The sequence below is a fragment of the Lissotriton vulgaris genome, chromosome 4_1, assembly GCF_964263255.1.
Source record: "Lissotriton vulgaris chromosome 4_1, aLisVul1.2, whole genome shotgun sequence".
NCBI lineage: Eukaryota > Metazoa > Chordata > Amphibia > Caudata > Salamandridae > Lissotriton > Lissotriton vulgaris.
Genome location: NC_141691.1, coordinates 749,019,756 through 749,044,025, shown reverse-complemented (window position 1 = coordinate 749,044,025; position 24,270 = coordinate 749,019,756). Strand labels below are relative to the sequence as shown.

At 45.1% G+C, this 24,270-nt stretch overlaps 1 protein-coding gene across 4 annotated transcripts in view; it reads left to right on the top strand.

Annotated features, from left to right (window-relative positions):
- Positions 1-24,270, top strand: part of EXOC2 (exocyst complex component 2) — a 1,143,674-nt gene that overhangs the window by 706,931 nt on the left and 412,473 nt on the right. For all 4 annotated transcript variants that reach the window (XM_086965054.1, XM_086965056.1, XM_086965057.1 and 1 more), the window contains one exon: positions 4,926-5,047. In XM_086965054.1, the coding sequence (XP_086821180.1) occupies positions 4,926-5,047 (122 nt within the window). The remainder of the gene's footprint in view (positions 1-4,925; positions 5,048-24,270) is intronic.

Below are 24,270 nucleotides of genomic sequence, written 5' to 3'. Positions count from 1 at the left end.
AAATAAGGTATTGGTAAATACTGATTCGGAAAATATGTAATCAGTAAATACAGATTCGGTATTTTACGATTCATATTTTCCGATTCGGTACATTTTTGACACCTACATCTCGTTTTCTAAATACCGGTCGGTAACAGCCGATTTTACCGATTTTGGGCCGTTACCGACCGGTATTCGCCTACCTATATCTGGCCCTAAAGGTTTGTAACCGGTGATCCATAAAATATTGAAATGGGGGTGGGCCTCCATTGAGTTTAAAAGGAAGCACCTTAATCTGGTAAAGCCCATTGGGTATTCTAAAGAAGGTTTTGTATTATCCTGATGGTTTGAAGAGCAGCTACAAATTATTCTAGTGATATCCAGAGCTGCTTATGTAAAGGGTTCCTCCTACTTTCTCAATAAACTCATGCATTCCAACCACGAGGTAGAATCTGGATTATTTTTTTACTTAACTGAAGTCAATGCAAAATTGTATGGTGCCATTCTGCTTTGTGAACAGTATTATAGTTGAGGATCATTCAGTGTTAAAAGGCTGAACAACATCTAAGAAAAACATAGTGGCAACCTCATGGGCCATGGTTTCTCTTTGTTCTCCTGGGATGCAATATGGAAGAAGTCTCAAAATCTTAGGCAGGTTAGTGTTGAGGCAGTTTTCTGCTTTGTTTGCAGTTCCCAACAGAGTGGAAAAGGCATGGCCAACATGGTGCGTTGGCTTCCAGAGGTCATCTTGTTCAGGCTTCTCTGCAGTGGATTTGTTTGGGTTCTTGCTATGTTCCCGTAGTTCTTAAATCAAATGGAATCAATAGAAGATGATAGATCCTGTCTCATACCTACCTAGCCATGTTGTAGGGTTTATTCACACATTGATGTGGTGTGCCTCTACTGTAGGTTTGTGAGCTAGCTGTGAGATTTTGTATGCAACAGGTCCCATATCTTCAAACTACTCTGTAGGTTCCATGGAATATGGCAAGATTTATTTTAGTGCACCGTTGGCTGTCTCACCTATGCTGTTCAACTTTGGATGGAGCAGGTGCAAGAACAGCAAACTAACTACACGAGCATCAGCAAAAGCTGTTGCTGCAAATGCTGGACTATCGGCTGAATGGAAGGCCTTACGTTTTCCCATTTCTATGAGGCACTGCCAGTCTTCAATGACCCACATGAATCTAGGACATGAATTGACCACAACCAGATCATATTTGTATTGCCTGACTGGGGGCAGTGGCCCAATAATGTTGAGATAAACAGTTGGGTTCAAAGTTTCCTTAGTGAAAGGAGTGGTATTGAACCTAGTAGCTGCAAAATACTTTATAAGTTGACAGAAGGTGAATGCCTAAACATATTTTCTTATAGGTTTAGGAAAGCATATGTCCTCTAATATTGTTGCTTCGCCTGTACCCATTGCCAGGGTGGTGGTACCTGTTAGAAGTGGCACAAACGGCAAAAAAAGATGTACTGAAATGTAGCTCGGAGTAGTTGGCAGTGGAAGAGATTAAGTCAAGAATTTTTCCCATCGCATTTATGTTTTCGCCCCAGTTCAATGCTCCAAGTTCGACGGGTATGTCAAAATGTGGGTCCTGTGCTCACTGTGCTATAGAAATAAAACTGCTTCTTGCTTATGAGGTCCAATAAATCAAATGATTCTGGGATTGCTTGTTTTCCCTGCAGAGGGAACCTGGCTTTCTAGTTTACGTTATACTGTCCTATAGGAGCAGGACCTTGCCTGATTTGCATGAGATTGTCTCTTCTCCGGGGTGGCATAAGGGGCCAAAAAAGTTATAGATTGGAAATCAGCCCAAAATAATTACCAGTGGTTAAGATTAATTCAAGCATTCCATCCTTCACTGTTTTATTTTCCTCATTGTCCGGAATAGACACCATTGGTATCTTTTCTGAATGTGAATTGTAGAAATATCTAGCTTTCTGCATGGCCTTAAACATAGCAAAGATGTCACATGTTAGAAATATGGTTATATGTCTGATGTTAGAGAGGCATGTAGGGTTCACACATTAGAAATATTGATTGACGTGTAACACTTCAAAGGAGTAGTGTCTGTATAGACCAGATTGAAGAGGATACGAGGAGGGCAATCAGTAACTTCATTCACTTTAATAGTTCATTTCATATTGCCGAAAATCTTTTCATTTGCCACAGAGTTAGGCAGGCCAAAGGCGTGCACAGAGAGACGATCTATCTTAATTGATTTCTTTGACAACCAAAACCTTGTTAGACTTGGCTGGTAAGACTCCAGCTAAGTCTTTCCAAGCCCACACTATGAGAGAGTTTGTGGCAACTTCACGTTGTTTGGAGTAGTGCCTCTTTCATAAAGCATTGTCCTGGGACATAGACAGAAGAGTCCTCCTACTTCAGTAGGGTTCCTCACTAGTTCCATTTGGAGTAATTCCTGATATTTGTAATTTTTTGTCCTGAAAGGATTCTTTGTGAGTAGGTTACATAAGGATCTTCAGGTGCACCCTTCCACTAGAAGAACGACTACTTACCTTTGATAATGTTCTTTCTAATCGATTGTCCAGTTTCAATTCTGTTTGGCTTTTTAGAATATGGAGTTGCATTTTCCCAGACAAACAGGTCCCCAAAAACTCCATTGTCAATTTGATCACAACTTAAGATTGTTTGTATTTAAATGGTCCGTCAAAGGCTTTACCTAATGCATTACCTATGACGCATTATGGCAGAATCCAAACAATTGAAAACTAATGGTGGTTGTCTTTTTTTACTTAACTAATTTGAGGTCCTTGCGAAAGGAGTTCCCTGTCTTTCACGTCAGAGCAAAGACAAGAAATGTGACACCAAATCCATTTTTCTATTGGGTAAACCTGGCGCAACTGACCCAGGGTGGTGTGGAGTGCAAAACAACGATGGATTTAGGCCCAGATCCTTGTACTGGGGTGAATGTATGACATTGTTCTACATTCTGTCCATCAACTGTGTTTTTTGCAATTTTCACCCCGAGTGGGCTGGGTATACTCAGCCGTGAGTCCCAGGCTCTCCACACCACTGGAGTCAAGCTATCCAGGCTGAATGAAGGCTGATAGCCAGAAACCGGTCCTTGGAGCTTGATTCCGGTCTGGGAAAGACATGGCTTGGTAGTTCGGACTGGACTGTTCCCATGAGGCACAGGGTCAGAGCTGATTTGCATATAGCCAGTGTCTAACCCAGGGTGGTGTGGAGTGCAAAAAAACGATGGATTTAGGCCCAGATCCTTGTACTGGGGTGAATGTATGACATTGTTCTACATTCTGTCCATCAACTGTGTTTTTTGCAATTTTCACCCCGAGTGGGCTGGGTATACTCAGACGTGAGTCCCAGGCTCTCCACACTACTGGAGTCAAGCTATCCAGGCTGAATGAAGGCTGATAGCCAGAAACCGGTCCTTGGATGCTTGATTCCGGTCTGGGAAAGACATGGCTTGGTAGTTCGGACTGGACTGTTCCCATGAGGCACAGGGTCAGAGCTGATTTGCATATAGCCAGTGTCTAACCCAGGGTGGTGTAGAGTGCAAAAAAACGATGGATTTAGGCCCAGATCCTTGTACTGGGGTGAATGTATGACATTGTTCTACATTCTGTCCATCAACTGTGTTTTTTGCAACTGAGTGGGGCACCACCCATTCTTTGTGCTAACATTGCTTTACTGATGTAAGTTTTAGGATGGATACTTCATTTAGCCAGAGCATATTTTGCTTATAGCTTGAGGGGATGTGGTCTGGATGTGATCGAGATTTTAGCTTTTGAACGAGACGGTATCAGTTCTATCTTCGCTTTTCCCAATTCATCAAATATGAGATTATTGACAAATCATTTCATCTATTTTGTCTCTGCCCCTTTTCCTGTAATTTTAAATACGATGTAAACAGGCATTTGCAAAGCCTATAGATGTTGTGTTGGCTGTCGCCTTTTTGATTTGCCAGTGCTTCTTTTGGTTTCTAAGACTTTATTGTTCTCACCAATCTAAAAAAAAAAAAAAAGAACATTGCTTAACGTAAAAAACATTTTTGGGCCTCAAAAAGCATACAACACCCTGAATGAAACTAATTTGGTTTAGTATGTGCTCCTTGTGAAAGAGAAGAAAGCCATTAGTCACAGTGGAGTTAGTCAGTGGCTGAAATGGGCTAACACGTTATCCAATGCTGTATGTTGTAGCAGGCAGAATAACATGTGATTGAAAGATAAACAGGGCAACAGATGTAAAAGGGCTGGCTGAAAGCCCCTTTGAGTGACTAAGTATAATATTTATATAATTACATTTTAGTAAAATCAAACATTCTTAGCTAAGGCCAGTCTTAAAAATGGACTGGACTCCTTTTCTCCTTTCTCTTCTCCTCATTTGTGCTTGTCTTATCTGTAATATTTTCCCAACTACCCGGGAACCTGAAGGGCGCAAGAGAGATCAAGTTATTTGCTATTCTAACAGTGGCTTATGAGCACCTTCTGGTAAAAGTATTTCTGTCAACAGGTAGATTCATTGTGTCACTGGTGAAATTGAGGCTATCAGGCTGTTATTTTTAACCTATCGTCTAGCGGGCATAAAATAGAGTTGCTTAACATGTCCTCTTCTGAGAACTAGACCCTTGCTTTTTTGAAGCAAATACCCAAAAAAGTACAGAAAGCAACATAAATGTTTTGCGTTTTACATTATGATGACAACTTGTACTGCTTTTGCTGAAGATGAAACTAACATTACTTTGTTTCTGCATCCTATGGCTGACTTCAGTCGTTGTCGGGATCATAAGGATTCCCTTTGGAAAATTGGTGGTATATTCAGAGGCCTATTCTGGTGCAGCAATTAATGGCAAACTATTATCTATTTACAGGAGATAACAATTAAGTGCACATTGATACTCTTATGTATTTATTCCTGGAGGTTGCCACCCAATTTATTTTTTAAATGCTTTATTCCTTAGGCTTTGCAATGAATCTCTAACTGCCCTTGAAATTCCGAACGATATGTTGCAAACAATCCAAGATCTTATATTGGATCTTCGAGTACGCTGCATCAAGGTTACTTTACAACACACTGCTGAAGGTAAGATTGTTATGCAAATGCTACAGTTTTCTGAATGTACTGTTCTCTGTCTTTATGATTTATTAATGCTGTGAAATTGTTATTGAAATTACTTCTTTTTACCCAAGAAGAATCGAAATACATTCCATGATTAGTGGTGGGACATGCAGGAACAGTCTTAATCCCCCCAATCCAGTGTCCAGCAAGAAGTTGAACCCAAGTTGAAAATGTTTGAAACCCATATCAAATACCACCCAGGTTCAGTGGCATAACGAAACGTGAGGGGGCCCCCTGCACTGTACTTGGAGTCCCACCCCCCCCCCCCAACACCTGGACCCAGTCAAGAGCCCTCCGGTTTGGGCCAGGAGAATGTGATACTTTTTGAAATTATATGCATGAGCATCTGCCCTCCTTTCAGGCTGTTGCTTTGGGAAGATTCTGTCGCTTCAGCAGAGCAGCAGGTTTTGGGACCTGCTCCTACGCAATCTACATGTGCATGCGTGGAGATTGAGGGAAGGCAGTTGACGGCATTTGATCTACCTCTCGAAGTAGTGGATTTCCTCCTTTCGGGTAGATATCTTTCTACAAACACAGTTTATATTTCATTTTTGTCCTCTCTTCCAACTTATTGTAAAGCGCTCTGATATCCTTTGAGATCTGGTTCGCGCTATATAAAATGTTATAAATAAATAAATAAAATACGCTTTACACCAACCACGCACGCAATCTAGGGGTCATCCTCGACTCCACCCTATCCATGACTAAACAGGTCAACGCCGTCTCCTTCTCCTGCTTCAACACCCTCCACATGCTTCGTAGGATCTAGAAGTGGATCCCCACTGAAACAAGAAGAACAGTCACCCAGGCCCTTGTCAGCAGTAGGTTGGACTATGGAAACACCCTCTATGCAGGAGCCTCGGCCAAAGTCATGAGACTGCTCCAACACATCCAGAACGCCTCTGCACGCCTGATCCTCTGCATCCCTCGCCGCAGCCACATCACACCCACCTGAGAGACCTGCACTGGCTCCCGGTCAATAAGAGGATAACCTTCAAGCTCCTCACCCACGCACACAAGGAACTCCGCAACACCGGACCAACGTACCTCAACAGACGACTCCGATTCTACACCCCCGCCAGCTCCGCTCCGTCGACCTCGCCCTTGCTATAGTCCCCCGCTTCCGAAGATCGACCTCAGGCGGCAGATCGTTCTCCCACGTCGCCGCAAAGACCTGGAACACCCTCCCCATCCACCTATGGCCGACCCAAGACCTGCTGACCTTCAGAAAACACCTCAAGACCTGGCTTTTCGAGCAGTGGCAGCATTCCCCACCCCAGCGCCTTGAGACCCTCACGGGTGAGTAGTGCGTTTTACAAATTATATGATTGATTAGAACAAGTTTGTGCTTTGGTGTGGCACCCGTAATCCAGACCCATTGCAGTCCAAACTGGTGGATCTATTGTTGTTTTTTGTCTTTGCCCAAGCAAGGACTTGCAGTGGCCACTATTAACTTATTTGTTTGGATTTTTACGTATACAGGACAAACTGTCCTTCTTCAAATTACCTGTTTTGAAGTCATTTCTTAGTGAATTAGCCCACATGTTTCTTCCTAAACCCTTTGTGATATCACAGTGGGACCTTAAGTTTGTCCTTACTTATCTTATGTGTACCCTTTCGAGCAGATGTAAAGCTATCCTCTAATTATCCTGAATCAGAAGATGATCTTTCTCATTGCAATAACTTCAGCTTGTTGCATGAGTGAACTTAAAGCTCTTAAATTCCATCTCCCCTACACCACCTGCTTTCAGGACAAATGGGGGCTGAGGACTAGAGTGGCCTTAGTTCCACAGGTTGTGACTCACGTTCATGTTGGACCGTTCATCACACTTCCAACGTTCTTTATCCCACCTCATCTCCCTCTTCAAAAGTGGGGATGAGGCTCCATTATATGGACTCCAAAATAGCACTGACCTTTCACAACCATCATACCAAAGACCATTGGGTGGGGGGAGAGTGATCTGCTCTTTTTGGGATTCTCTGGGGTACAGAAAGCCAAGACTGTACAAAAAAGAACTTTGTCCAGGCGGATAGCCCTCTGCATTAGGAACTGCTATCCGCTCGCTAAGAAGCAGCCTCCAGGAGGATTAAGAACATATTCCAAGACTGCTACCACTTCATTTGCATGTGGAGTGCCTGTCCTGGATATTTGTCATGCCTCAATGTGAGCATCTGTGCACTTGTCCCCGAGGCATTACTGCCTTGAAAACCAGGCCCGACAGGAAGGGCATTTTGGTCATTTGATCTTGCAGTACTTTTTTGATCTGAGCCATTCGACAGACCCACCACCTGGGGTGATACTACTTTGTTATCTGTTCTTCAAGTGAGGAGTCAGCGGTTGAAACAGGTTGTGTGCACTCTGCTTTCTCCCAGGATCCAAAGGCTTTTTGGAAGCTCGCCAGAAGCTAATGTTTGTCTTTCTGCACAGCAATGTCCGGAGAGGTTCTGAACTGAGTGGGACAAAGGAGGTACTTCTGATGGAAGCAGGCTCTTCCCAATACCCCTCGGAGGTTTGCGAGGGCTGTAGCAGTCGGAGCCCAGCTGGGGGGTGGGTGGGGGGGGGGGCTTGCGTGGATGGAACTGGCGGCTCTTTCTAATGCCTCCTGCTCTGCAATTTGTCATTTATGTTAAGCTATTTATTTCAAAGAAACACATTGGTCAGGAATAAAACTAGAATGATTAAAGGTTCATAGCAAACTGAACAGAATAACAGCAATGACACATTTATACTGCCAGAAATCACTATTCAATATTCATGTCAGTAATGGAGAATATGACTGAAAGCTAGAAATGAACAATTTATTCAAATCGCCGCCACTAAGTACATGCACTTTACAATATCCCGGACATCTCAGGGGGGATAGGGGAAACATGTGTTGCACACTGTTAACATAACAAATATGCATTAGCAAAACCAATGGGACCTATTCGCATTTACCCGTAACTTTTAACGATGCTGTACAGCATTCTTGATGCACTTTGCCTTTTTGTTTTCTTTATGTTTAACTAATGGGACCTGCCAAGCAAAATCGTAATTCATCAGGAAACTATATTATATAGTTTGTACTCTTTATTCCTTTTCCCCCTTTCTGTGATTACAGTGATTAATGGTAAAATTGAAAACCAAAGGAAATAATCTAAATGGCGGAAAACTATTTTATACAAAACATGAACATCCAGATGTTTCCCTCAAACACACAAAAGCAGAAGTTTATTTAAATATTCACATTATCAACTTCTGCCATGTAATAGAAAAGACTTTCAGCCATTCCTGCTTGTTGAGCCAAGCGTGCCAATGCTGTTGCAGATTGTAGGTCGTAGTTATGACTGGCAAAGTAAAACTACTAGTCCCATCATTCTTTAAAACAAGGTCTGGCTAAACCACTCAATGAATGGTGCTGTTTGATGCCTTTGCCTCCCTGTCCTTTCCATCTCATTGGTTCTCCAGATCAGTCCAATATGCCAGGAAACACAAAAAACACATTTATTAATATTTGGGGTACGAGTCAGTCTATGGTGCTCATCTGCAATCCCACTAAAATAAAAAACAGAGTGTCATAAATGAATCCTAACGAAAACAAAGGGGATATACAGAATAAGAAATAACATGGGCCAGGGAGAGTGAAATAAGAAAAGCTTAGCAAGCGTTTTCTACAGTATATGTTTTTAATTTAAGCAGCAGCAGACTGTAGGTGTTTTCATCACTGTAAGGAGCTGACCTTCTCCAGTATTAGGGGTGTCTTTCATAGATTCACATGCCTGAATCATTCCCCGTCGTCGGAGTGGGAGTCCCACGGTACATAAAAATAGCAATAATATGCCATAATTATACAGTAAATATTACTAGAATAAACCAGGAAGTAAAATAGCCCAACTACAGTAGGAGAAAAACTTCCACATCTATGACTATCATAGTCATTTTGTATAGACCAAACTACAGCCAATCAGGCGCCAGCACCCACCAGAATGTTCTCCCCAGAGGCTCAGGCTCTCAGATTTTCTACCGCACGTCGTGTGAAGGGAGTCTCCCTGAGCTCTGCTCAGTTTCTTGTGTTATATCTCTACTTTCCAGTTGAAATGTCTTCAAGGAAGTCTCTTTTCAGAGCCTGCGAATCCTGTGGTAAGCTCCGGCTTTTTAAAGAGGATCCTCATGAGAAATGTATATATTGTCTCTACCCAGATCATCTAGTCAAAGACTGTAAGATCTGCAGGAAATTTCCTCCAAAGACCCAGAGAGACAGAGAAGGTCGATTGCTTTTGTGGCTACAAAAGCTAAAGAATTCTGATAAAGCTGTGTCTGATGTTGACAGTATTGCCTCAGGTTCCACTTCTGTGTCTAGGAAGAGGCCTGCATCTGAACATCAACCATCTTCTGAGGCTAAGGTTGCTAAGAAAAATCAACCACCAAGAGGTTCTGACAAACCTTCATGTTCAAGGGCTGCCTCTTCAGGCAAAGACATGGAGAGTTCGTCTCATAAAAAGCCCGCCAAGAACTTGCCTCAAAAAACTGTCAAGAGTTCTTCTCAGGACTCATCTTTTCAGACGCCTTCCTCTGTCAGTTCGTCGACGAAGGCCTCCGCCGATGCGTCATCTACGTCGACGATGACCTTCTCATCTCCTAATGATTATGACGACGGCGGCGTCTTCCCCAACTATGGTTTACGTGACGGTAAGGCCTATCTCGTCGACGACGGCCGTCGGCGATTCCTCGTCGACATCGAGTCTGAAAGCCTTGCCGTCGTCGAAAAGATCGTCAGCGACAATATCGTCGACGGCGCTGCCGCCGACGAAGGTCATTCCGACGACGACTAGCGTTCCGTCGACGAAGGCCTCCACGTCGACGATTAAAATCCCGTTGACGAAGATCAATCCGTCGACGACGGCCACCCAGTCATCGACGATCATACCGTCGACGAAGATACCGTCGACGAAGAGCATACCGTCGACGAAGAGCATACCGTCGACGGAGACGAGACCGTCGACGAAGGGCATACCGTCGACGAAGGGCGTCCCGTCGACGAAGAGCGCACCGTCGACGAAGGGTGTACCGTCGACGAGGGACGTACCGTCGACGAAGGGGGTACCGTCCACGAAGGATGTACCGTCGACGAAGTCCATCCAGTCGACGACAATTTCAAAGGCACCGACAATATCGGCCACTGAATTGGAAAACGCACCGTCGACGCCGCAGTTTTCATCCTGTACCGCGTTGCAAGTATGGTCTCCGTCTACGGTTTTCGTCACACCAAAACCGACGACGCAAGTTCCTGACCGCCTTTTGGACTCTGATAGTGAGGAGGAGACAGATCAGAGATTTGGAGTGGCTACAAGTCCTTCTGAATTGAATATTCAGTTGAAGGAGGATGAACAGGAGGAAGATCATCCAGAAGTGCAGATGCCATCCCAGGTGGACTCCATACCACTCACTCAAATGCCTATGGCTTTATTGTCCAATCTCCAATACATGTTGGACGATTACTACAGGAGGTTCCCACCTTCAGAGCAAGCGGGCTCAGAGCCGACTACTCCTAATACTGAGGTGCCGACACCAACTTTGCAGCCAGTGCTTCCTGCATCGCCTGCTTCACAGGTACATGCGGAAGGAGCCGACCCTTTGTCTTCGGAGGAGGAGGAACAAAGGGAGGAAGGTGAGGTTCAAGATGAGTCGGAGTGGGATGAATATCAGGAGCACACACCTTCCCCTTCGCGCCAAGCAGTTTCGATTTCTCCACCAGTGGATGTGGTTGGCTTCCATCTCTTGATGGAACGCGCCACTAAACGTTTTCATATCGATATGGAGCATAAAGAACAAGATTGTTTTCTTTATGACTTTAAAGACCAACCAAAGCGACAGGTTAAGTCGATTCCCATTATTGATTTCATCTGGCAGGAGGGAATTAAGGTCATGGCAACACCAGCATCCATTCCTCCAGTTCTACCACGTTTGGAGAAGAAGTACAGGGCTCCAGACAAATCTCCAGCGTGCCTTATAGGACAGCCTAAACTGGACTCTGTAATAATTCAAGCGGCACAGAAGAGGGCTAGAAATCCTTCGTCCCAGCTAACGGCCCCTCCTGACAGGGATGGCAAACGCTTGGATTCTATTGGAAAACGTGTCTCTACAATGGCGGCTACGACAGTTAGAGCGGCAAATTCATTGGCCATATTGGGAAGATATGACCGGCAAATGTGGTCCGATATCGCACCATACCTTGATCTTATACCTGAAACTTCAAGGACTGAGGCGCTCAAGATACTGCATGAAGGCCAAAGAATCTCGGAGGAGATTATTGATTCAGCTGTGGATGTGGCCTCAACAGGTTTTCGGCAGCTGGCAGGAGCTGCAGTTCTTCGCCGGCAGGGGTGGCTGCGATCTACTTCTTTTAGGCAAGAAGTTCAACATAAGGTACTAGATCTACCATATGATGGTGAATATCTGTTTGGACCTCAAGTAGAAGAAGCCTTGCAAACTATAAAGAAGGATTCTGAAACTGCGAAATCCTTAGTGTCTCTTCAGTTCCGAAAGCCGCCCTTTCGTGGAGCGAGAGGACGGGGAGCGTCCTCTACCAGAGGTGGATATGGCCAGCAATCCTCTTACAGGCAAAATAACCAAAGGTACCAGACTCAACGCTATCAGTCTTACAACCAAAGAAAGCCTTCCTATCCCCAAAACAAGGGTACCGAGTTACCGAGGAAAGGATAAAAGACAATGACATTTTTCACCTGCCGCCACCGCTGCCCTATTCAAAAGAAAAAATTGGAGGGCGAATATCCAAATTTTACTCAAGTTGGCAGTCAATAACATCAGACAAATGGGTCCTGGACATAGTATCCAGGGGTCATGCCCTAGAATTCGAGAGATTTCCCCCAAACGTTGCTCCAAAAGGACCCCCCCCAGCTCACCTGAAGGAATTATTTGCTCAAATCAGAATAATGATGCAGAAGGGAGCGATCGAGAGCGTGCCTCAAAAGATGAAAGGAATGGGGTTTTACTCCAGATTCTTTCTGATAAGGAAGAAGAATGGAGAGTGGCGCCCGATTCTAGATCTTCGCGCTCTGAACAAATACTTGAGAAAATTGACATTCAGAATGTTATCGCTCCAGGAAATATTGCATCTTTTGGCAGCAGGGGATCACATGGTCACTTTAGATCTCCAAGATGCGTATTTCCATATTCCAATTCTACCACGTCACAGAAAGTTCCTGCGCTTCAGGGTGGCTGGCAGGGATTACCAATTCAAGGTTCTACCTTTTGGACTACGGTCGGCGCCAAGAGTTTTCACCAAGGTACTGGCTCCAGTGGCGGCGCATCTCCGGCTACAGGGAATCCAAATATTCCCATACTTGGATGACTGCCTTATAAAGGCCAGTTCTCGAGCAGTCGTTCAGTCGCATCTGCAACTATGTCTACACCTGTTCAAGTCCCTGGGCCTCTCCATCAACCACGAAAAATCCAAACTGCAACCGTCACAAAGACAAACCTTCTTGGGAGCAACTTTGGACACTCAGGAACTTCGAGCCTTTGTCTCGGAAGAAAGGCAACTCAGGATAAGGGACATGGCACAGAAACTGTTGTCAAAAAAGTCAGTTTCTGTTCGGATATTCAAATCCTTTCTGGGGATGGCCTCTTCTTGCATCCCATTGCTACCGAACTGTCGCCTCAGAATGAGGCCTCTACAGGAAGAACTGACCCAGCAGTGGCTGCAGGTCTCAGGAACGTTCGAGGATATGATCAGGATCACACCGACAATGAAAAACTCTTTCAGATGGTGGATGCAAAAACGGCATCTTCAAAAGGGGTGTGCGTTTCTCCAAGAGCCACCAAGCCTCACCATCACGACAGATGCCTCTCTCGAGGGTTGGGGAGCGCACCTTCAAGGCCTCACTATCAGTGGCAAGTGGACTGCCCTGCAACAACGTTGGCACATAAACCGCTTGGAGCTCAGAGCCATTTTTCTGGCGCTCAAGGCGTTTCATGCAGTCATCCAAGGTTCCAATGTGTTGATAAAGACGGACAACACAACAAGCATGCACTATGTCAACAAGCAAGGGGGAACTCGATCTCTCCTCCTCTCCCAGGAAGCCCAGGAGTTGTGGACGTGGGCTTTGGAACACGATGTACATCTTCAAGCGGTACACGTTCCAGGAATAGAGAATGTCTTGGCAGACACGCTCAGCAGAACGAAGGTCTCCACTCACGAGTGGGAGCTTCACCAACAGACGGTGGAGCGCATCTTTCGACTATGGGGTCGCCCAGACATAGATCTTTTCGCTACAAGGACCAACAGCAAATGCAAGCTCTTCGCAAGCTGGCATCCCCAAAAGGACTCTCAAGGGAATGCGTTTTCTCTGGACTGGTCCCTAAGTTATGCGTATGAATTTCCTCCAATCCCTCTTGTTCCCAGAGTTCTGCGGAAAGTGAAGAAGGAACAGTGCAGACTAATCCTAATTGCACCCAGATGGCCACGCCAATATTGGTTCACGGAACTCCTCCTGCTATCAGACTGCGAACCAATTCAATTAGATCCAGTCCCGAATCTACTCAGTATGCAGGACGGTCAGGTCTGTCACCCAGATCCAGCATCTCTGAAATTAGCAGCCTGGCGCCTGAATACCGGGAGTTCGCCCACTTGAACATCCCAGAAGAATGCAAAGAGGTACTGGCCAGGGCGAGGGCACCGTCCACAATAAGGACTTACAGTCTGAAATGGAGATGTTTCTGCATTTGGTGTCAGGCAAATGGGCTTCACCCGTTTTCAGCAACACCGGAAGAGATTCTACCGTTCTTTCTACATTTGGCAAAATTAGGTCTATCTCACGCAACTTTAAAGGTGTTCCTAGCAGCGATATCCAGATATCGGCAAGACGGTGCTACTTCCTTGTACTCGACTAGGGTTGTACAACAATTCTTCAAGGGACTCTTTAGAATGTTTCCTCCAACACGCCGACCTCCACCGATGTGGCATCTCAATGTAGTCTTGGCACAACTTATGCGTCATCCTTTCGAACCAATTCACAAGGCTGACCTCAAATATCTCTCATGGAAAGTGGCTTTGTTACTGGCGTTGACATCCGCCAGAAGAGTCAGTGACCTCCAGGCCTTTACAATCCAACAGCCTTTTCTGCAATTTACAAACGACTCTGTAGTGCTCCGCACTAATCCAAAATACATTCCCAAGGTACCCTTGGAATTCCACCTCAATGAGCCTATAATTCTGAAAACATATTTTCCTAATCTGCAATCACAAGCAGAAAAAGCATTGCATACCTTGGATGTCAAGAGATGTCTTAAATTCTATCTGCAGAGAACATCCTCCTTGCGCTCTTCCAATCAGCTGTTCATCACTTACGGGACTATTCGTAAGGGGCAGGCAGTCTCTAAACAGACAATTGCAAGATGGATTTCGTCTGCCATTGCCTTTTGCCATACGCAAGCGGGACGACCGCTGCAGACAGTTCCTAGAGCTCATTCCACAAGAGCAATGGCTTCATCAACGGCTTTATTTGCTGGAGTCCCAATTCAGCAAATTTGCAGAGCGGCTACTTGGGCTAGTCGCCATACATTCACCAAACATTACTGTCTGGAGACAGTCAGCGAAGCAGATACGTCTGTGGGTCGAGCAGTCCTGCGGAACCTTTTCAAATAAGGTGAGCCTCTGTTTCCCACCTCCTTTTAGCTGTCAGGCTCTTTTATGCCATGTTTGTTAATTTTGCTTGCAGAACTGTATTCTACTATACGTTGACAAGATGTGTATTTTCAATTATACTGTTTTACGTACTATTCACTGGCAAGCTGACAAACATGCTCATCTGCCTGACAAGGATGTACTGCTAGCTACTCTGATTCAGGCATGTGAATCTATGAAAGACACCCCTAATACTGGAGAAGAACAATAGTTACTTACCTGTAATCTGTGGTTCTCCAGTATTGGTGTCTTTCATAGATTCACATGCAACCCGCCCACCTCCCCTCAGAGGCTCTTTTAGGCTATTTTAGGTTACCTTCACTCCTTGCGAGAAAATCTGAGAGCCTGAGCCTCTGGGGAGAACATTCTGGTGGGTGCTGGCGCCTGATTGGCTGTAGTTTGGTCTATACAAAATGACTATGATAGTCATAGATGTGGAAGTTTTTCTCCTACTGTAGTTGGGCTATTTTACTTCCTGGTTTATTCTAGTAATATTTACTGTATAATTATGGCATATTATTGCTATTTTTATGTACCGTGGGACTCCCACTCCGACGACGGGGAATGATTCAGGCATGTGAATCTATGAAAGACACCAATACTGGAGAACCACAGATTACAGGTAAGTAACTATTGTTCATATCTCATAATGACAATTTGTGAGCTTTTTGATTGGCTGGCAAAACAGTGAGCAATACTTTCATCACTCACAAAAATGTGTTCGTGAACACTCGGCTACCCTGTCTTTCTCCTGCTGCAGTCTCTGAGTTGTGGTCATAACTCCTATCAAGCCACCTGCTTTTAACATGGTATAGCCCAGATATTGTGAAATAATTGCCCTTATTTTTACAGCTTCTGTGCAGAATTTGCTTCATTATCATCCTGATTTCCATCGATGCCAAGCTTTTCACTCTATGGACATGTAGTGATGCATTTTAGATCAGAAAGCGGTTGATCCCCTCTAGACTTCCGCATGCGCAGCTGTGGGTGATAATAGGAATGTTGGAGCACGTCCCGTTCAAGGCCTTTTGGCAAAATGTGAAAGTGTCACAGGACAGTTTTTGGAAATGTTTGACAGTGTATGCCTCTGGCATGCCGAAGCCTGGTCCCTTCTGGAGTTTAAGGCATAGAGATTAGGAGTCGGGATATGGGGAAATGTAACCATGAAAACTTAAGTTTTTTGGTTCTTTTTTTAAATTTGTTTTAACAGTTTGCATCGCAGGTGGGCTCTCCAGAAGGATCTTGTGTGTACCAGTGTAAGACTCCCTGCCACCTATGACAGCTGCTGAAAATGATTTGAAGGTCCTACTTTTTTTGAGTCATTGGCATTAAAAGAATCCTCGCTCTAACTGTTCGTGCTGACCGCAACCTTTGTTCACTGGCCCTATTTAGAGTGGTAAATACCACTGAGTATGGTAGCCAGTCTGCTACACTTGCTTGTATAACGAGTTGTTACATGCCTTCAATGTACACAGCTTTGGCTGCAGTGCATAGAAATCCTTTATTGCTGCACTCAGAGGCAAATTTAGAGGGAAGATTGGTTGAAAGTATCCATCGGAAAAACAAGAAAACACTCTTTTTGGTGGATACTCTAATCACAAATTCCTCACCACCGTCTCGTTCTGCGAAATAACCTTTTTGCAATCTCAAAAGGTTCGAGAGTGCGGAGAATGTCAAGATAAAAACTACAATCATTGGTTGTGTTTATATGCGGCTGCAGGTGTCACTTCCAGTCTGGAACAGAGTCGATGCTGAGCCACACAACGTAACTTATCGGCATGCTGGGGCTATGCTTAAAAATCCTCTCTAAAGATGAGAAATCTGCGTTTAGATTGAGTATCTACCAGAAAGAGTGATACTGAAGGTAAGCCTCCAAAAAACTGCAGAAGGCTGTTAGAAAGGCAAAAAAGCGGAACACTCGAGTAAGGAAATCTTTAAGGTGGTACAGTCTTTTTTCAAACCCAGGTGTATTGAGAGGGAGGTCCCCCCGTCGGCCACACTGTGCGATAGATTTTTTTGACTGCAAAATTAAACGAGTTTATGAGTCTTTCGGCCCGGAGAGAAGAACGGTGAAGACGGATCTGGCTGTCAAAGAGGCGGCTGGTGAAACTCTGGCACAATTCCAGCAGATAGATCTGAACTCGGTTATGCAGGAACTAAGTCCTTGTAAGGCAGGGTCACCTGATGACCCATGTCCACCTAAGCTTTGGAGCACCATGGCTGACTTTGTGGCTCCCACAATACAGCACATCTGGTATATGTCCATCTCTTCAGGGGTGTTCCCGATGATTTGGAAACACGCCACCCTCCTCCCGTTAAAGAAAAAACCTAATGGGGATCCCATGGACCTTAGTAATCTTCGTCCGATTTCTTTGTTGGCAGCGCCAGGCAAAATGTTTGAGAAAGTAATCCAGCGGCAGTTAAGTAAATTTATTGAAGAAAATAGGATATTGCATGAGACGCAATCAGGCTTTAGACCCGGCTTCAGCACTGAGACAGCACTGATTGAGGTGGCAGAGTCAGTGAGGTGGTCGATGGATTCAGGAAACTCAGCAATGCTGATACTCCTGGTTCTGTCGGCTGCCTTTGATACTGTCGACCACGCAAGGCTGTTGAGGCGACTGGCTGAGGTAGGCATCCAGGACCAGGCACTGGGGTGGATACAGTCGTATCTGACTCAGAGAACCCAGAAGGTGGCGCTGGGGACCGTTTCTTCAACACCTAAGGTCCTCAGCTGTGGCGTCCCTCAGGGGTCGGCACTCAGCCCACTATTATTTACGATCTACCTGGCTCCACTTTTTACGCTGATTGCCAATTGGGGGGTCAAGGCAATTTCATATGCCGATGACACCCAACTGGTGTTTCCGTTGTCGGAGGCGTCCTTTTCTAGCTTCAAGGGCTGTCTCCAAGACGTCGCGTGCTGGATGAACACAAACAAATTAAAACTTAATGCAAACAAGACGGAAGTGATCTTTTTTGACAAAGGCTCCCCTCCACCCTCGGAGTTCTGGTGGCCGGCGGAGATGGGACAGGCCCCTTCGCGAAGCCAAACGGCAAAAAATCTAGGGGTGCGGTGGGACGACAGTTTGTCCTTTGCCTCGCACATCCAGCAGGTAGTTGGTTGCTGTCTGTGTAAGTTGAGGAATCTTCGGAAGATTCTGCGAGTCTTACCAGAGGACTGCTGAAAAACAGTAATCCATGCCACAGTGACATCGAGGCTGGATTACGCAAACGGCCTTTATCTGGGCCTACCAAAATACCTAATTCAGCAGTTGCAACTGGTTCAAAATGCGGCTGCGAGACTGTTAATGCGGATCCCTTTTAAGCATTCGGTCTCTCCGCACCTTCTCTCACTTCACTGGTTACCAGTGGCCAGCAGGATCAAATTTAAGGCACTCACGTTGGCCTTTAGATCTCTGTATGGCACCTGCCCAAATTACCTAAAAGCCAGGCTGCCGAGATACACCCAGGCCCGCTCTCTCCGCTCCAACTGCCGCGTGCAGCTTGCAGTTCCACGAGCAAAAAGGGCGTGGTTGGGAGGACGAACTTTCTCAGCCAATGTGGCGGCACTATGGAATACCCTGCCCCCAGCGCTTCAGCAGGCCCCCTCCGAGTCCTGCTTTAAGCAGATGCTGAAGACCTGGCTCTTCACCCAACCGCGCTAGGCGCTCAACTTCTGGCCCTCATGACCATGCCTGTTCTTCTAGCGCCGGGACACCTCCGTGTGAGGTAGCTGTTCGCGCTCTATAAAACGCTGTATTATTATTATTATTTCTTATATGCTGTAGCACTTTCAGGAGTGAATGTGCTAGGATCATATTGCCCCTATAGTTGGAAGCGAAGGCTGGGCTGGCAGGCTGGTAATTCTGACCAGAGATTGGGATGTGATTATTCAGGACTTGTTTATTTGATTGATCTTCGAGTGTCAGGGAAGAGCAGTTCCTCATGCCAAGAAAAGGGAAGTCTGCAATGAGACTTACCTACCTATCAGCTAACTGGTGTAGGAATTGTTGGTTTACTTGGGGTTACGACTTAGATGCGATTTGTGTTGCTACATTTAAGCTGGTGCACACCCTTCTCCTCTGCAGTACTGTTCAGTACATGGCTGAATCTGGCAACTTTTTGCTGCAAATCTCTGGGGAGCTCAAAGGAAGAGAAACAGGGCAGAATATCAGACAGATAACCAGATACTTGAAAAAGTGTCTATCAGAAGCAGCAAACACTGATATGGTACAAAAGCTGTTGGCCCAAACAGTTGCGTACCTCTGCCACAATGTATTGTCATTTTAGAAGTATTGATGGACCTCAGTTCCATATTGCTATTAATCTTGACTCAACACCACTACCAAGTGCCACAGAGAGGACTGCTGGCTGGCTCAATCGCCTTTGGCTCCTAAGTGTCAAGCATAGAAAATGGAAATAATTCACTCCCATTTTCCCCCAAACCTTGCCACTAGAAAGATCATAAATATGTTAATAGGACTGTTTGTCCATTAAAATACATAAAATAATTCAAATTAATTCAGTTATTCCACAAACTAAGGAACAGGGTGCACCCGGAAGCACAGATTGTAGAGGAACGTCAACATCAGTCTCATGAATTAATTTTACTTTCATTTTTGGCCAGTCTTTACAAGATTCTGTTCTCATGCCTTATTGGCATCAGTTGGGAAAGCCCATGATCAAACAGGGTTTTGCTGAATAGTTAGTCAACTTAAGTTGGCTGGTGATTGAAGTTCTGCTATATTAGGGGGATTTATGTTGTGCAACGTCTGCCATTTCCGAATGAACTTTCACGTTTTAGGATCCTGTCCAGATAAGTTCTGTTTGCAGGTGGCTGATACCTTGCCTTCTGTGCCTCAGTATACAAGATCCAAGGTTGTCCACATTTAAGAAGACACATTTGCCTGCAAGTCTTACTTGGACATCTGCTCACATCCTTCTGTGCCAACACTAAGTGAATTTGTCATCCGGTTTGGCTGAGAAGTAATGAAGAATCTGTTCTGTTAAAGAAAGTTTATATTTTGTGTTTTGCTTTTTTACACATTTAAAACGGCAGTACTAACTGAGAGCCGGGAGTGAGAAAACATTACATTTCTTTGCACAGGTATATCCTTCAGCTCTGACCAGCATAAGCATCATTGCCACCTTTCTCTTTCAGTGACCAAGTGTCTGACAGCTGATACTTCGCTCTAGAGCTAGCCCTGCTGGTGATTTCTGCAGGTCGTGTGTGGTCTCAAAAAACTTGACTGAGCTTGGATGAGATCCTAAAGACCATTCCATTTGGGAATGTGCGGCCGGCATCCTGTTCACACCATTGGAAAGATAGTAGCAGGATGCAAACATACAATATTACAGGAGAGGTCATAGTATTGTTTCATTGTATCATTTGCTTTTATATGAGGGAAAAGTCTTTAAAAACAGAGCTGCACATTCCTCTAGTAAGTCAGTTGGTCCTCCGTTTTCTTACCATGAACTGGTAAATGACTGAGTCACCTATCTTTTGCTAAATTAACTACTTTACTCATATGGGCCATTCGGTTGTTTGTGATCTCCTTCCCTGCACTGTCCCAATTACCATTACCGCAGATCAGAGGTGGCAATTTCATGATTCAAGTGAAAAAAAAACTATTGAATTACTAAATATACGAGTCAAATTGTGTATTTGTGGTTTTTGTGTCATTGAGAGAGACCGGAGTAACTGTTGAGAATGTGCTTATTAGTGAACCTGAGGTTTGTACAGCATGAATCATAAAGTCAATTTATGATAGATACTTTACCTGAAGATTCCTCTCCTCATGAATCCTACAAGGTGCCAGATGTAATCTAGAAACTGCAACTGCTTTTCTTCTCTGTTAGATGTGTCCAAAGTCAGTTTATTTTTATTTTCTATCCCTCGCCCTGGGATGTGGATCCGTATTTGTTGTGTTCTTAATTTTAAGTTAAAAAGTTTTCCAAGTGCTGAATTTTGGGTACAATGTCTCCTCCAAAGCTCTAAGGCTTTTAAACGTTGCTACTCTTGTGTAAACAAACATCTGGTTTTGACCCATATAATACCTCGCCATGATTGACGCTGCTCTGTTTCCAGCTATAGTGGAAGTTTACTCTCTGGCTCGCCCAGTAAGTCCTCCGAGCAGGCTTCCTCCAAGCAGAAGTCACGTAGACAGATCAGATGTGACCCTTCGATCCCTGGATTTCTTTTGAGATCCAGAGATTGATTGGCCAGCCAGGGGCTGTGCTCCGAGACCTCTGCATCAGTTGCAGCGCTGGAGTTGATAGTTATTAAGCCAGTGTCGGCTTTGCAGCTGGAGCCTGGTGCGGTGGTTGTATGATGTTACAACGCATTCCGTTGCAACGCATGCCTTTTCCAAGCATGCGTCACAACGAAATGCCATTACCAAGCATATGGTTTACCACGAAAATCCCTTTACCGTGCATACCTTTACAACGATTTTCGTTGTTTAACTATGCATGATATTGGCATTTTCATGGTAAACCGACTGCATGGCTGATTATTTGGTTCAAATCTATATATATATTTGTAATTAAGCCTAACCTAATAAATTATTATAATGAAAAAATATACTTACATTTTTTATGGACGGAATTCTCCTTCTTCTAACTCTGTTTTAAGTGGTCCTCTTTCTATTTTTTTTGTCAAAGATGTGTTTATTCAATTTTTCAGAAACAAATCATGGCACAGTCCGCCCAATTTCCCACACAGGGGAAGCCAGTTCAAGAAGTATACGGATAATCGAACGAAAAGAAAAACCCACCGGAATAGAGTCACATACCCTGACCCAGTGTACGCAGCTAAATATAGGGTACAGCTTCTATAAAGACAAGGGGTGTTCCGAGCAAACCCACTTGGACCTAGTGACAGTGTCAAATCTACCAGTTCTCAGCACCCCGAGAGAGAGCTAAGGGCCCCGGTGGGTCCATCCGTAGTTACAGTCCATGTTTAATAACAAGCCACATCGCCCCTCGGGAGTCAAGAAGCAGTATCAGGAAAAAGAGGATGAAAACACAAGAGAAAAACATGATGGAAATGGCGGCCATGATGTAACAATAAAATGAAATGAACTCCCCCCCCCCCTCCCCGAAAGCCCTCTCCCTCCTCCCCCTCCCTCCCCCCCTGGTGGTGGCTGTAACATAGAACGGGGTCCAGTACGGTGGATGAGCTAGAGCTGGAAGAGGTGTAGTGCTTGCACCGAGGGTGGGCACACGGCTAAAGGCAGCCCCCGGGACAAAAAGGCGACCAGCGGTCCCCACTTGAATTCAAAATTTTTGAAGTCTTCCCGGAAGATATCGGACATACGTTCCAGACTGAGGAGCCGCCTCCCAAAATGGCCTGATGGCTGGGCAGTCCCACCAAATATGCTGAAAGTCACCCAGGAGACCACGCCAACACCTATCAGACGCGCCTGGAAAGATCCGAGCTAGTTTAGAAGGGTACAGGTACCAATCCATCATCGTCTTCAGGTGCGCTTCTTGTAAATCTGCAGATTGGTTAAATCGGAAAATATCGGACCATAGGTGTGACCACTCCTTGTCAGTGATCTCTCGTTGGGCCAATCCCTCCCACATGGACATGTACCGAGGTCTAGGAGTCGGCGTCGAGGACAGCAGGTGTTTATACAGGAAGGATATTGCCCCTTTCACGGTGGTAGATTTGGCTAGGAAAGTTTCTAACTTAGTAAGGGATCTGGTCGCCCCTTCTCGCACCTGAGGACCCATGGCCCAGTGGAGCAGCTGTGTGTGATGGAAGTGCTCAGAGTGTCCAACCCCATAATCTCTCTTGAGTTCTCGAAAGTGAGGGCATCATAGTTGTGAAAAAGATGGGTCAGGGCCAAACAACCCCCCTCCCTCCAGGAATCAAATGGGCCCTCATGAAGTGCAGGTGGAAAGGCCGGATTGAAGTGGATAGGGGTGAAGGGCGATGGAAAGGAAGTCCATCCGTCTAACAGGGCCACCGAGTCCCAGACCTTTAGGGTGGTGCGGGTGGGGGTGCTGATATAGGCGTTCTTGGGCCTGTCCTGTTTCGCCTGCCAGATGGTAGTTATAGTTAGGATTATTTTCAATACGGAAATCGCAACATTCTATTGGGAATAACTTTGGCGCAGGTTGAGGAATCTGCCTGAAAATTTCCTCAAATTTGACTCGCGGCGCTCCGGTCCTTCCCTGAAAGTTTGGAGGGGATTCGTCAAGCGGGGGCCGATATAAAAGGGGGTCCCAAAACGTGTTTTCCCCATGTTAATTTCCATAGGGCGGTCGACCTCACTTTTAGCCCGAACGGCTGAATGGATTTCCACCAAACTTGGCAAAATTGTAGGGACTGGTAGCTCGATGTGCCTTTGCTATGTCTCAAGATATGTGCTCCAGTGGATTTTGAGTAATTTAGGTTCAAAAAAATATATATATCTATAAGTGCGCCCCGGTACGCTCTCGGGTGTCTGTAAACATTCCAAACAGTCCGGAGCAGCCGCCATCTTGTGTCTCGGTAGGATCGAGACACAAGAGGTGGCAAAAACAAAGAGGAAAATGACCAAAAGGGGGCAGGATAGACCCCCCCTGACCCCCTAGGTTTGATGTGGGGGCCATAAAAGGGCCCAGCGGGGCAAAAAATATATATTTTTTTTTTCGATTTGCACTGGGGAGCGCCCGGTACGCGCACCGGGGAGCATACCGGGGAGCGTACCATGGGGAAAAAAGAATGACAGATTTTTTTTAAAATTTAGCATTTTAAAAAAAAATTGGAGGTAGTTCTAAAAATAACTGTTTTTTTTATTCTTTTTGTTTTATATAGTTTTTTGTTTTTTGGAACATTTTATACTTTTTTTTGCTTTTATGAACAGTTTTATATTTTTTTTGTATTTTTTATGGGGACAAACAAAAAACAGGGAATTGTAAACAGCTCAACTGGAGCACAAAAAAACAGGAAAAAATTAAGGCTTCTTTCGGCACCGGTGGTTGTCTCCAGCACGGTTTATGAGTTTGATGCTCTACTCCCCATAAGAAATGGTAGTCCCACAAAATATACAAGTAATCTTGTATTCTCCAAACTGGCGTTGGATGCATGGAGCCATCTCTCTAGTTTCAGGACCCGATGGAGTGGGTTGTCTAGAGGTGCTCGGAGAAGATTGGGGAGGGTTTCTGGTCAGTTCTCTGACCTCTGCTGCAGAATAGTTATTGGGGTGCTTTCGTTGCATGTGTCGAAGCATTGTGTGATTCCCAAATGAATATTTTTTTGCAGGGTTCCCCCTGGAAAGTTCAGCGCCACAGATGAGACAGGTCACCTTTGCAGCATTAACTTTTTTTGCACCCCTTTGGATTTTAAAAAACTCTCATATAAAGTGCTCCTTAGATTTATATGGGGGGGGTTGTCTTCAGGCAGGAACTGCCTTCTCTGCTCCTCTTCCTCCTGCTGCTCCTCACCACCAATGTGATGTGGTGGTGGTCCTTGTGGTGGTGGTGGTGGTGCAGATGCTCCAGCTGCTGCTG